This window comes from Schistocerca cancellata, chromosome 3 (genome assembly GCF_023864275.1).
Source record: "Schistocerca cancellata isolate TAMUIC-IGC-003103 chromosome 3, iqSchCanc2.1, whole genome shotgun sequence".
Taxonomy (NCBI): domain Eukaryota; kingdom Metazoa; phylum Arthropoda; class Insecta; order Orthoptera; family Acrididae; genus Schistocerca; species Schistocerca cancellata.
Window position 1 is genome coordinate 727,760,816 of NC_064628.1, and position 15,107 is coordinate 727,775,922.

Below are 15,107 nucleotides of genomic sequence, written 5' to 3' on the forward strand. Positions count from 1 at the left end.
AAATCGTTCCAGGCATGCTCTTCACTTAAGCAACATACTTTTCGGTAATAAATAAAGCATCCACCTTCTTCGTTCAGATCCACCTAGAACCGTAGCAAATGGCAGTAGAATAATTTTACCATTCGTGCCAGTAATTTCTTCACATTCTCCATGCCTACAATGCACAAAGTACTCCCCCCATGTACAGATCAATGAATCCTGTCAGTCGATCACTGTAATAATTTTCTCCTTCTTTGTCAAGAAGATCCTCAAATTCTTTCTGCGTGGTACTAGAATACCACATCGTAGCAAATTTGCAATACCAATAGATTATAAAACTGTATAATAGAGACAGAAATCTCATGTTTTCTGTTCCCATTGTTCTTAAAAGACTGGTGACAATTGGGCGGTAGACTGTTTTAAACAGCCACTGGAACTTTGAACGTCCTCCATACCATGAAGGAACAGTGAAAGGAGGACAGTGCTGACACCAAAGTTCTGCTGAACTGAACAGAGCTGTCCCAAAGGAGATATGCCACACTGCAATACCAAATGAAATGCGGTGCTGCACCAAATACTTCTGGGAAAGACCGAGGAAAGCCGAGACGGGTCATTTGTGGGCGTGCACATGGCCAGCCATCTGGTGTGTTTCACAGGCTGTGGTCGGCCCTGGATTAGATTCCAGTTACATTGCCGAGTCACGCAGCACCTCATTAACAATGTACTCCAACATTACAAGAATGTGTCTCATACTCTTGAGACACTGTAGGGGACTCTTACTCCTAATTCGGTGTTATGCCGCTTCATGATCTTAGGGAATATGATCTTTATGGCGATTTTGACTTCATACATCATGATGAAATGGTGGGCAGTACTTATTGCTTTTGCTTGCATGCTCTAGGGATGGAACAACAGTAAGCTTTACTTGCATTCAGATGAATAGGGTGCCGACTTAGACGATTGCAGTAAAAATCTACGACAAGTCTGGGCCGACGGAAGCACGTTTTTCTGCAGAACCTTGTGGGAACATTTCCGGACGCCTGAGTTCTGTGGTCTCATTGTGCAGGCACATTGGTTGGCGCCAGTGGGGAGGCATTCGCATCCAGGTAGAATGAATGGCGTCGAGAAGTCGCCGCTGCAATGGCCAGTGCTTTGTAGACTGGCAAGAAAGCGAAGGACGGGCCCTTGTTAGGGAGGAAACCGACAAAACAACTGTGAGCGTTCTGCGAATTTCCGTGGAACAGGGCCACTGGCGCCCAGACATCCAGATGTGCAGACTCTGTTACAAAACATATTTGTGAAAGCATGAGACTTTTAGCGAGTATATGGCGTTTCTTTGGAAACGCAACAAGGGAGATAACAAGCTTTTTATGGAGAGCTGTGGTTCCATCCTGGTCATATTGTTAGCAAAGGACAGGGCGTCAACGCTTGGGAACGAGGCCGTGAAGCTGAATCTTTTGTTTCTTTTTCCCAATTAACCTTAAAGTCTCTGATTGGTCAAACCGGTGCATGCAGAGCAAGGGGCGCTCTCCAAGCTTCGAACGCTACGCTCCAGCTCATGATTGGCTTGTGCTAAAGTGGGGGAAATCTAAGACATAAATGTGCTTTTGCTACTGAGGTGAAGAGGAAGCAGACAGAAAGAGAAGAACAATCTTGTACTGGCGCTTCGCTAGTAAAGAACTGCAGGTCTCTACCTAAACGGTGAGACTTGTGGCCGTTACTAGCGTGCCACTTAGAGCCTGTGCCAGTCACCTTCTGAACCGTCAGAGGTACTGCTTCCAGCATCATGTACACAACGAGTGATGTGTGGGTGTACTTATTTGTCTTGAATCAGCCATCTAGCTATCTGACATATTCCGTCACGCACAGTCATGGCACGGAGTCAAACTGGTTTGCCAGACCAACAGACGGCTCCACCTGGACACTGGAATCCACTGGTGCTTCAGAGGCTCATAGGAAATTTCCTGCGTTCCGAATTATTCAAATGCGAGACCGCGTACTTGCATTTTTCGGGAGCGCGCCATTAATAACAGATTATGGCTGTCCATGACTTCAGTTACCAAACGCATTGTGGTGTGCCGCCCTGACCAGCATGGGGGTAAGGTATTCGCTGCTACGGCGTGGGGCTACAGTATATGTTTCTCAACACCCTGTTCCTTCGAACCATATTTTTCTTTTTGGAATGGTAGAATACAGTTGCTTGATGGTGGTGTAGTTTTCGTGCCATAACCCAGATTCACATGTATGAAGACACATAAAGCGATTAGTGTTCTGGTTAGAGCTGTGTGTCGATCCCTAGCTGATAACTTTGTCCACCATAGACCCCACATTAGTGAAAGTGTTTGTCAAATGAAAAATGCTTGTATGACGTTTCTTTAGTCATTTAGTTTTCTTGTGAAGTTAAGGATGAATAAATCTGTTGTCATTTAGATCACAACTTCTCCCTGAGTTCTGATTAACAGTATCTTTCCATTTTATTATTAAAGTGTGGATTTGTAACGTATCCATGTTGAAAGCAGACTCTATCTACAAAGTAGAGTCTCTGTTTATGTGGTTCTGCACACAAAAATACACTTTCTAAATACTATTTCAATGTGTTGATTGGGTAAGAGTATGAGCCCCTCACTACCTATCCATTCTGTGAAAACCGCACATCAACGTAAAAACGGATGTGGAAAGTGCTCTTGACGTGCGGTTTTCACAGAATAGTTTGGTAGACAGGGATTCGTGTTGTTAGCCAATCAACACATTGTAACTATATCTAGAAAGTGTATTTTTTGTGCAAACATACACATTTTCAAATAGAACATGTCTGACATTAAGAAACTATATGTAGAGTAAATTAGAATGTCAGAGGTGATCGTTGCAGGAGTGTGTTGCGAGTCGTTTACCAGATATATTTTGAAAAGTTCCCAAATCGACGCTTGTACAATAGCTGCGTAGCACACCCTAAAGAACAACACATGCGCATAATTTAAGTGTGTGGATTTTGACCAGTAACGAGGCAACTGACCATCACAGGTTGTGTTCAAAATTATCACCGGCAGCGCCATTACACGCTTCCAGTCCGGTATGGAAGGACTGTTGCACACCTCCTAGCATTTCAGCGGAGTTGTCCGCTTGTCTTATATTACTTTTGACGTTTATATTAACCAAATAGGCACATTGGTCACTTGGTCACTCACATTTCAAAAACCATAAATGTTGTGTCAGCCTTAATAAACTACAAGAGTCAGCAGCTGCAATTCGTATTACGTTAGAAAAAAGTAATGGTTCACCGTCAAGAGCTGCTGATAAAAATTTGCTACACAACCAGTTTATTTCCATAGACAGTCGCAAGCGAATATAAATTATTAATAACAATATACTAACGACATGAAATCAATTGAGTTAGTTAATTTACAATCCATATTTCATTGCTGGATTTTATATTATTTGTCTCCACTGATTTTATGCCACCTGTGGATAAAAACTGGTTGTCTGTGAATCATGCCCTTTTCAAACATTTACGTGCTGTTGGGTATCACTTTATTAGAACATGTAGATTAAAAATACCTCATATTCGACACGAAAGTAAGTTGGGACAATATGACTATAGTGGAAAAAAGAAAAAGATCGGAAGTAACTGAAGTACTTGAGGTTTATTGTCAAGCACCTAAACATCCCGACCTTGTATAAGGGTAAGTTTGAATCTACTAAAAGTTTTCATAGTTTCAGAACCTTATTTATGTAAAATATGTCCTTGCGCATAGCAACTTTACGAATGTAATAAACTTACCACGTTATTGTTCATATATGCTGTTTTCTCTTTTAAATGTTGAATCAATTCAATTGTTTCATATAGAAAGATGTTTGCATGTAAGTGAAATGTTTACGAGCTCAAGCATTTTGCGCGCACAGCTTGTTGTTGGTCGACTTGACTGCAGCGAGGAGCTTCACTGTGAAGCTATTTTGCGGTGTACCACGTACATCTGTGAAGTGCAGTGTTCATAACAGTAGCTTGTGGTATTTACAAAGAAATATGCTCCGTGAAGATTACTTTGAAAACCTGAGCGACACTAGTGGTTGAAAAAATTGTCATAAACACCAGAAGGGTAAAACCAACAATGTCTACAAAAGATTTTCATCGGTAACATAACAGAATTTAGGCTAAATTTAGTATTTTGTTAAATATATAAATTTAGTTTACTGGTACCCTTAAAATTTTAACGTTAAATTTAATCTGATGACTTTATGATTAGCTGTATTTTCAAATACATACGACTTAAAATAAAGCAATTTTGCGACTAGTATCAGTATTGTATAAACCTTAAATTGTATTGTGCAGCGACGGACTCTTTTGCCACACATGGTGGCAGATACGTTTCATGTCCTCACTGAGTCACGTAGCAACGTAAGTACTGAGTAAACATGCAGCATGTATTGTGTTGCTACAAACTGCCCAGTTTCAGTTTCACTCACCTAATGCCACCTCTAGGTGTGCCGTAGTTGAGGGTGACGTCACCGTGCCTCCAGGTGACCGGCTGCCGGCGTCGCGCCACGCACGAAAGCTGGATGGTGCTGTTGGGCTCGTAGTACTTGTCGCTCAGCGGTCTGCCCCGCTCGTCCACGATCTCCACCTCGGGTGCTGTCAACACAGAACCGGAGACATCTACAGGGGAGAACACAAGACAACTGCAGGGGAATAATAGTAACATGGATACACTAAAAACGCAACATATTACCACGCCTAATACGGAGTAGGAAAGCAGTTTGCATTCAATATAGCTCCAGATTTTCTCGGAATGAGCAAATACATTCCTGGTATGGGAATATCATGGCATTCTTCCTACGAATTAGTTGCACGTTGAGGTAACGATGATGGAGGTCGACAACGATTAAACACCCTGCTTTCCAAAGTAGATCATAAAAGCTCAAAAATATTTAGATGTGGTGACGGTGTTGGCCTGAGAAGAAGCGACGACTGACCCGAGTGCTCACAAAACCTGGGCTGAACAAAGTCAGTTGTGTGTGTCAACAACTGTGTGTATTAACAACTTGTTCGGCCAATATTCTCATATAATCATTGTCAGTAATGCGACCTTGCAGAGTAACCACTGTGCACATGGAATACCACGACATGGCTGCCCAAATCGTTCACTGAACTCCCGCCACGTTTCAGTCGTGCGATGTAAATTCGGCCAGATGTGGGGAATAGTGTGCAACAAAACTCATCCAACTAAATGACATTATTCCATTACTACATAGTCCAGGATCTATCGTTTTGGCGTCATGGTATCCCTTTATGGTCATGTGCAGGACTGATGAGTGGTTTTAGAACACCAGTTCACCCTGCAGTTTCCTGCTTATAGAGCTGACAGGGTCATCTAGTGCGACATACAGGTACACAGTGATTTTTTCAAGGGTGGTGTTATTTTTCGTCACAGTCCTCTTCAGTTAGCGTCCTTCATGATTACTTACCACTCACTTTCGTCTGCATGGTGATGTTGTGATGCGGTGTCATCTTCTCCCTCTGCGGTGGCTGTCACTGTACTTTCGTCTGCATGGTGATGTTGTGATGCGGTGTCATCTTCTCCCTCTGCGGTGGCTGTCGCTGTACTATGCTGTTTTCTGCTACAGTCTGCTACTTTCTCTGCACAACCCGCTTCCCTACCTCTTTATAGTGTCCTACATGTCGCTACAAACGCAGGTTCCAGCCAGTGGCAGTCCTTATTGTCGTTAATTTAGCACTTCTAATTACTTTGTTGCTGAAACTTAGACCGTTGCGTGACAGCGTAAAGTAATTCCTCTCACACAGATATGGATTATTTACTCCATACGGGTACTGTGTGCATGCCATTGGTAATACTTAGGGTGTGAATCATTCACCTATCAATTAAGTACCGCATACGCACCATATTTTTCGCTATAAATCTTAGTCGTGTTGTTAAAAGTTTCAAAATTTCGCAAGTAGATATATTCATTACTATCTGAATAGGGTTGGGAATCTATGTTGGACTAGGAAAAATTATTTCATACTTTATATTCCGATTAAAAGATTGTCATACTAAAAGTTCATATTTGTTAAAGTAATTATTTGTTCCTCACACAAGAAATTTGGAGATTAAGGGATGCTGGTGAATTATACGCCATTCCAAGGGGCGAATACTATTGCTGACAATCCTTTTTTGCAGTAAAGTGATACTGCTTGCACGGACCAAGCTTCAAGTGACTGTCAGAGAAATATTGACACGCTAAACCGAGAACTGAATCTCATTATCTCCTTCACAATTAGGAGCATAGCGTGCTCTACTGAACACCACTCAGAATGCACTTTTACCTGACTCCATTACACTGGCGGCCATATTAAGAGACTGTTGAGTTGTACCACTCATGGAGATGTTGGCAAACTTCACGAACTGATTATCTTGCTTGAATCTTGAACAGTAACACCACAGGTAACGGACGCCTGAACTGACTATGGGTAGACTGTGTGGAGTGGAGGCCAAGACAGGATACGTGTCTCATGCTTGTTGTTGTTGTGGTCTTCAGTCCTGAGACTGGTTTGATGCAGCTCTCCATGCTACTCTATCCTGTGCAAGCTTCTTCATCTCCCAGTACCTACTGCAACCTACATCCTTCTGAATCTGCTTAGTGTATTGATCTCTTGGTCTCCCTCTACGATTTTTACCCTCCACGCTGCCCTCCAATGCTAAATTTGTGATCCCTCGATGCCTCAGAACATGTCCTACCAACCGATCCCTTCTTCTAGTCAAGTTGTGCCACAAACTTCTCTTCTCCCCAATCCTATTCAATACCTCCTCATTAGTTACGTGATCTACCCACCTTATCTTCAGCATTCTTCTGTAGCACCACATTTCGAAAGCTTCTATTCTCTTCTTGTCCAAACTAGTTATCGTCCATGTCTCACTTCCATACATGGCTACACCCCATACAAATACTTTCAGAAACGACTTCCTGCTTACCTATATGAAAATCTTTCAAAAAATTATAAATATACTTTTTCGTCTTCTGTGACCTGATAATGTATCACTGTTCCCTCCGGATCGTATGTCCCTTTAACATTAATTTCAAGTATGAAGATGTTATAAATAAAGACCTAGATTAACCGTTGTAGACATTCCCGGAATACATTCTGTGATGGCAATACAGCTGTGAGCCATTCCAGTTGGTTCGTTCTGTGCGTTTTTATAGTTGAAATTGGGGAAGAAGCAAATATCTGATGCAGAGCAAGTCAACTGATTACTTCGTTGGTTAACTCTAGAAGAGACAAGCAGCTGAGGACTGTAAGAACTAAATATGCCCATCAAGCTCGTTAATTAACTTACCTACGTAATGGCATTTACCGATACTTGGATAAGTAATTGCCGGCCGAAGTGGCCGTGCGGTTAAAGGCGCTGCAGTCTGGAACCGCAAAACCGCTACGGTCGCAGGTTCGAATCCTGCCTCGGGCATGGATGTTTGTGATGTCCTTAGGTTAGTTAGGTTTAACTAGTTCTAAGTTCTAGGGGACTAATGACCTCAGCAGTTGAGTCCCATAGTGCTCAGAGCCATTTTGATAAGTAATTCACCCATTTTAGCTCTAATCTAGTAGTCATTGCACCGTTTAGTTGTGGGACACAGTGAATCGCAAAAAGGCATCTTTTCATAAGGAGCAGTATCGACGTGGCGGAACGTGTAAAATTTACTGTCTTAAATGACAATAAGTCTTACATGACATTAATTCATTCAATTGCTTTTTAACGTTTAATTGCATTTAATCATTAAGCATTACTACAAGACAATTTCAATTACGAATCTGGCTAAACTATTTTCATGGTCATGTACTTGCTGATTATCAAGTGTGTTTAGCGTTGTGACATTTTCATAAACTAAAGTACAACACATTAGGTAGTTCAAATAATATCTACTGTTTGTAAATTAGTAGGCCAGATCATATTACATTTCTGCATATCAAGTGATTTCCGTTGTCTGTACTCACATGCTGGGCGGTTTTTTAGGTTAGATGGCCTTGGGCAAGTACAGAAAGGGCAACAGCCTCAACGGGTGCGGGGCAAAGTCAGGACATGCGGGGACCAAGCAGCAATCGGTATTGTAATTGTAAACTGTCGAAGCTGCGTTGGTAAAGTACCGGAACTTCAAGCGCTGATAGAAAGCACCGAAGCTGAAATCGTTATAGGTACAGAAAGCTGGCTGGAGCCAGAGATAAATTCTGCCGAAATTTTTACAAAGGTACAGACGGTGTTTAGAAAGGATATATTGCATGCAACCGGTGGTGGAGTGTTCGTCGCTGTTAGTAGTAGTTTATCCTGTAGTGAAGTAGAATTGGATAGTTCCTGTGAATTATTATGGGTGGAGGTTACACTCAACAACCGAGCTAGGTCAATAATTGGTTCCTTTTACCGACCTCCCGACTCAGCAGCATTAGTAGCAGAACAACTGAGAGAAAATTTGGAATACATTTCACATAAATTTTCTCAGCATGTTATAGTCTTAGGTGGAGATTTCAATTTACCAGATATAGACTGGGACACTCAGATGTTTAGGACGGGTGGTAGGGACAGAGCATCGAGTGACATTATACTGAGTGCACTATCCGAAAATTACCTCGAGCAATTAAACAGAGAACCGACTCGTGGAGATAACATCTTGGACTTACAGATAACAAACAGACCCGAACTTTTCGACTCTGTATGTGCAGAACAGGGAATCAGTGATCATAAGGCCGTTGCAGCATCCCTGAATATGGAAGTTAATAGGAATATAAAAAAAGGGAGGAAGGTTTATCTGTTTAGCAACAGTAATAAAAGGCAGATTTCAGACTACCTAACAGATCAAAACGAAAATTTCTGTTCCGACACTGACAATGTTGAGAGTTTATGGAAAAAGTTCAAAGCAATCGTAAAACGCGTTTTAGACAGGTACGTGCCGAGTAAAACTGTGAGGGACGGGAAAAACCCACAGCTACACTGCAAGTTTAAACGCAGCCAAAACCTCTCAGACAAACAGAAGCTAAACGATGTCAAAGTTAGCGAAAGGAGGGCTATGCGTGAAGCGTTCAGTGAATTCGAAAGTAAAATTCTATGTACCGACTCGACAGAAAATCCTAGGAAGTTCTGGTCTTACGTTAAATCAGTAAGTGGCTCGAAAAAGCATATCCAGACACTCCGGGATGATGAAGGCATTGAAACAGAGGATGACACGCGTAAAGCTGAAATACTAAACACCTATTACCAAAGCTGTTTCACAGAGGAAGACCGCACTGCAGTTCCTTCTCTAAATTCTCGTACAAACGAAAAAATGGCTGACATCGAAATAAGTGTCCAAGAAATAGAAAAGCAACTGGAATCACTCAACAGAGGAAAGTCCACTGGACCTGACGGGATACCAATTCGATTCTACACAGAGTACGCGAAAGAACTTGCCCCCCCTTCTAACAGCCGTGTACAGCAAGTCTCTAGAGGAACGGAAGGGTCCAAATGATTGGAAAAGAGCACAGGTAGTCCCAGTCTTCAAGAAGGGTCGTCGAGCAGATGCGCAAAACTATAGACCTATATCTCTGACGTCGATCTATTGTAGAATTTTAGAACATGTTTTCTGCTCGAGTATCATGTCGTTTTTGGAAACCCAGAATCTACTATGTAGGAATCAACATGGATTCCGGAAACAGCGATCGTGTGAGACCCTACTCGCTTTATTTGTTCATGAGACCCAGAAAATATTAGATACAGGCTCCCAGGTAGATGCTATTTTTCTTGACTTCCGGAAGGCGTTCGATACAGTTCCGCACTGTCGCCTGATAAACAAAGTAAGAGCCCACGGAATATCAGACCAGCTGTGTAGCTGAATTGAAGAGTTTTTAGGAAACAGAACACAGCATGTTGTTCTCAATGGAGAGACGTCTACAGACTGTAAAGTAACCTCTGGCGTGCCACAGGGGAGTGTTTGGGACCATTGATTTTCACAATATATATAAATGACCAGTAGATAGTGTCGGAAGTTCCATGCGGCTTTTCGCGGATGATGCTGTAGTATACAGAGAAGTTGCAGCATTAGAAAATTGTAGCGAAATGCAGGAAGATCTGCAGCGGATAGGCACTTGGTGCAGGGAGTGGCAACTGACCCTTAACATAGACAAATGTAATGTATTGCGAGTACATAGAAAGAAGGATCCTTTATTGTATGATTATATGATAGCGGAACAAACACTGGTAGCAGTTACTTGTGTAAAATATCTGGGAGTATGCGTGCGGAACGATTTGAAGTGGAATGATCATATAAAATTAATTGTTGGCAAGGCGGGTACTAGGTTGAGATTCATTGGGAGAGTCCTTAGAAAATGTAGTCCGTCAACAAAGGAGTTGGCTTACAAAACACTCATTCGACCTATACTTGAGTATTGCTCATCAGAATGGGATCCGTACCAGATCGGGTTGACGGAGGAGATAGAGAAGATCCAAAGAAGAGCGGCGCGTTTCGTCACAGGGTTATTTTCGTAACCATGATAGCGTTACAGAGATGTTTAACGAACTCAAGTGGCAGACTCTGCAAGAGAGGCGCTCTGCATCGCGGTGTAGCTTGCTCGCCAGGTTTCGAGAGGGTGCATTTCTAGATGAGGTATCGAATGTATTGCTTCCCCCTACTTATACCTCCCGAGGAGATCACGAATGTATTAGAGAGATTAGAGCACGCACGGAGGCTTTCAGACAGTCGTTCTTCCCGCGAACCATACGCGACTGGAACAGGAAAGGGAGGTAATGACAGTGGCACGTAAAGTGCCCTCCGCCACACACCGTTGGGTGGCTTGCGGAGTTTAAATGTAGATGTAGATGCTTTTGTTTTACAATGTGACTCTGTGGGCCAATATACAGTGTATGTCTGTCTTGTTCACAAATGATTTTCAGTTTTGTAAACTCGAACCAGAGCAACGTTTAGCACTCGTCAGCCACTTGAATAACATTACTGCCGTTACAAAATTGTTAAGGCTTTCGTGGCCACTTGTTGACAAACTGCCTGTTGGCTTCTGTCTCGGGTTCTTCGCCCGACGTTCATCTAATGATTTTTCAGACGTTTCGCCAGCACGAGTGGCTGGCATTGTCAAAGCTTCACCCTCCATTGCCGGTGGTGAACTGGAGGCGAGCTCGCGGCCGCAGACTATATGTACCTGGCGCGCCAACGTCCGAGGGCTTCTCCGCTGTCATTTCCGGTGCGGTTCTCCTCTTGCTACCTGCGACGGTCGTTCGCTGCAGTACGGGAAGCCAGGATCCGTTTACCTTAAGGCTTTCCTCTTTCTTGTTGAAACTGTTCGCGTGTTTTTGGATTTCTACAGCTTCTCTGAACAAGCGCGTGTGATAGTGCTTCTCTACAGCCAGAACTTCCGTGTCGGCGAATTTTATTACGTGGTCGGTCTCATCCAGTGCGTGCTCTGCCACGGCCGATTTCTCCACTTGCTCCAACCTGCAATGTCGCTTATGCTCTTTTATCCTGGTGTTAATGGATCGTCCAGTCATTCCGACATAAACTTTTCCGCATGTGCATGGTATACGGTATATTCCCGACATTGCAAGAGAGTCTCTTTTCTCCTTCGCCGATCTAAGACACTCTTTGATCTTCCTTGTCGGTTTGAAAATCGTCTTTACGCCGTGTTTGCGCAATATACGGCCGATTTTGTCCGTCACTCTGGGAATGTATGGCAGAAAGGCCGTACCCGACATTTCTTTTTCTGGTTCCTTACTTCGCAGAGTGTTTGGCTCTATTACACTTCTAATGTAATTTGTAGAGTACCCATTGCTCCTCAGAACGGTTTCCAGGTGTTGCATTTCTCGTTTGAGGTGTTGAGGCTCACATATTCGTCCTGCTCTCGTTACGAGCGTACTAATCATGTCTCTTTCCTGGCTCGGGTGGTGGTTTAACAGTTTGTGCAGGTACAGACACACACGGACCGATACCTGCACAAACTGTCAAACCACCACCCGAGTCAGATAAGAGGCATGATTAGTACGTTCGTAACGAGAGCAGGACGAATATGTGAGCCTCAACACCTCGAACGAGAAATGCAACACCAGGTACATATAGTCTGCGGCCGCGAGCTCGCCTCCAGTTCACCACCGGCAATGGAGGGTGAAGCTTTGACAATGCCAGCCACTCGTGCTGGCGAAACGTCAGAAAAATCATTAGATGAACGTCGGCCGAAGAACCCGAGACAGAAGCCAATAGGCAGTTTGATTACTGCCGTTGTAAATAGATATGAAAATGCTGGTATATTCACAAAACTCTGCCTTCCCTCAGGTTGTTTTGACACTGTTCAATCTGCAACAAATAGCATTTCAAAGACCTACCGACATGCTACCTAATTATTACAAATATTTTGTTGGCAAGTCTTCAACTATTGCCACATCACTGTATAACGAGATGCAGTAACCTGTCACTAAAAATTGCTCCACAAGTGTGTGGAATCTAGTGTGCTTTTCTTCATTTGTGGTACTATGGAGTAACTAGGCTCACGACATTTAGTGTAGTAAATCATTTTGTAAATGTGAAATCAAAATTTCTTTTCTTCATTTGTGGCAATATGGAGTAACTAGGCTTATGACATTTAATGTAGTAAATAATTTTTGTAAATGTGAAGTCAAAATTTTAATAACATTAAAACAAAGACATTTAATAAGGTTCACAAGTATATCGAAGTTTTAAACAGCAATACCCGTATAACAACACTCGTAAAACTAAAAAAATATCTGTAGACTTATTCATTGCTCTTCTACCACCCAGATTAATCACATAATCGGTTGAAGTTATGGGAAGAAATTACGCTACATAGTTCTGGCTGTTCCTTCAACATACTATTGCAAGCCGTTTCAGCGCGCCTACATATTTTCACTTCATTGAGTACTTTAATAACTCTTCAACTCTTGCTTTTTTCCCTTTTATTATAGACTATTTAAAAAAATTATGAGGATACGGCACCATATGAAGCATGTAATATTGTCTTGTAAGTCGGTTTCTGAGGAGTCACTTGCTAACTGTGTGAAGTATATTACTGTGGTCACCACATAGCGATGATGGAAAGTTGAATTGCCCGCTATTATATCTGTGAGTGTGGCAGCTCATACGAAAAAGTAGTGTTGCTCATATCTCGTTTGCTTACACAGAAATAGAAAAATGGATAATAATACGATAACGAATGTATACAGTACTAATTGTCTATGTCGACCAGTAGTTAATGCAGACCTACGGATGTCCCCATGCACTACCATTTGTATATTTTGTGTTATTTACTTAATTAAGAAAATAAACACATAATGGTACAAAAATTACAAATTTTTATTTGAAAAATTTCAACTGATAACTTTCGAGAGAATTACTTATTAAGGAGCTTTATGCTTATTACTGAAAAGAATACTGACTCATAACAATGCAGCCTCGCGGATGGCTAGTGGTTAGAGGCGCCATGTCACGCAATGCGCGACCACTCCCGTCGGAGGTTCGAGTCCTCCCTCGGATATGGGTGTGTGTGTGTTGTTCTTAGCATAGGTTAGTTAAATGGTGTATAAGTCTAGGGACCGATGACCTCAGCAGTTTCATCCCTTAGGAATTCTCACACATTTGAGTATAACAATGCACAAAGCACCACTACATATAAACGCTTCCCTTTGTAAAATACAGTTAACTAATGTAACCAAAACTAAACTTGTTATTACTTTGCAAAGCGAAGTGGTAATCTCGCACGGAGAAACAGGGAGGGGAACGTAATATTGGCGTACAATCCTGTATTCTTAGAAGTTTAAGCACTGTCGCACGCAGCCCGACTATCACAAGGTTTTCAAGCAACACGTTTTGCGCAAGACGAAAATCTTATTGAATGTTTGCTGTCACGTTTACGTATTACACCCGAGTCTATTTTGCTAACCCAATAAATTATCTGTTTCCGAGTGTCATTTTTCTAACGCAAATGGATTATGTAAATCTGCTGATCCGAGTAAGTCATGTCTGTGGAGATTGTCGTCTCCTTCGTAGGCTTTTTTTTTTTTTTTTTTTTTTTGAGGTAGAGAGAGAGAGACTGATTTATTACTCCTGCCATATAACGTGCATTATGGCAAATAGAATAGACGTGATCACTGGTTAAACATTATTGGAATGAAACAAAAAAAAATGGTTCAAATGGCTCTGAGCACTATGGGACTCAACTGCTGAGGTCATTAGTCCCCTAGAACTTAGAACTAGTTAAACCTAACTAACCTAAGGACATCACAAACATCCATGCCCGAGGCAGGATTCGAACCTGTGACCGTAGCGGTCTTGCGGTTCCAGGCTGCAGCGCCTTTAACCGCACGGCCACTTCGGCCGGCGGAATGAAACATTTTGGACACTTAACTGCCTCGAAATATTTTAAACGGTTGAAGACAATACTAGTAGTCAACGAAAATATTTTGCATGATACCCCAGACTCTACCGTCTATAGTATTAAACTTAGTAATGATAACTTAAGGAATGTTGTGGAGTGCGGGTTTAGATAGATAGCTCGTAAACTAATGATTCGCGGTTTCGAATATATCCAGGTACTTTAAATTTTTATTTTTTAATCTTTATCAAAACCCCTTTATTCAACATTTTTATTCAGTTAGTTGTATTTATTTTATTTCAGAACTTTTGCCTTTTTACCTGCCAACCACCTTAAAGATGGTTTAAAAAACCCGATCCCATCCGTCCTCTTTTGAGTTACCCAATGTCTTCTCAGTGACTGTGTACGAGTACGTTTTCTAGTAAGAGAAAGTTCTTATAATGATTTGCAAAATAACCTGCTGTGATGGATAGTGAAATTGTCACCGATTTTGTGTCGTCGATGCAGAAAATATTGCGGCATTTGTGTGTCTTGTTTCATCAAAAAAATGATAAGATGTTGTTGTCTTCAAATATTCAAATAAATAAAGAAAAGATTTCACGGTGAGCACAAAACGTTTTCCCTTTACTCCACACAAAATCACTTCATACAAAAAATCTGCTATTTCAAAGGCAAACGGAAGCTGTTTAACTGCCGTGTTATAGGCATTCAGCTGCACTTCTGCCAACAGTCGGCGGGTGACGGTGCCCACATGAATTTCCGTCATTAGGAGATCGCATCCGCTCGT

The 15,107-nt window shown here is 42.0% G+C and overlaps 1 protein-coding gene across 1 annotated transcript in view; it reads right to left on the reverse strand.

Annotated features, from left to right (window-relative positions):
• The window catches only part of LOC126176985 (uncharacterized), a 1,181,096-nt gene that overhangs the window by 164,165 nt on the left and 1,001,824 nt on the right, over positions 1-15,107 (reverse strand). The window contains exon 5 of the mRNA XM_049924198.1: positions 4,441-4,606. Within this exon, the coding sequence (XP_049780155.1) occupies positions 4,441-4,606 (166 nt within the window). The remainder of the gene's footprint in view (positions 1-4,440; positions 4,607-15,107) is intronic.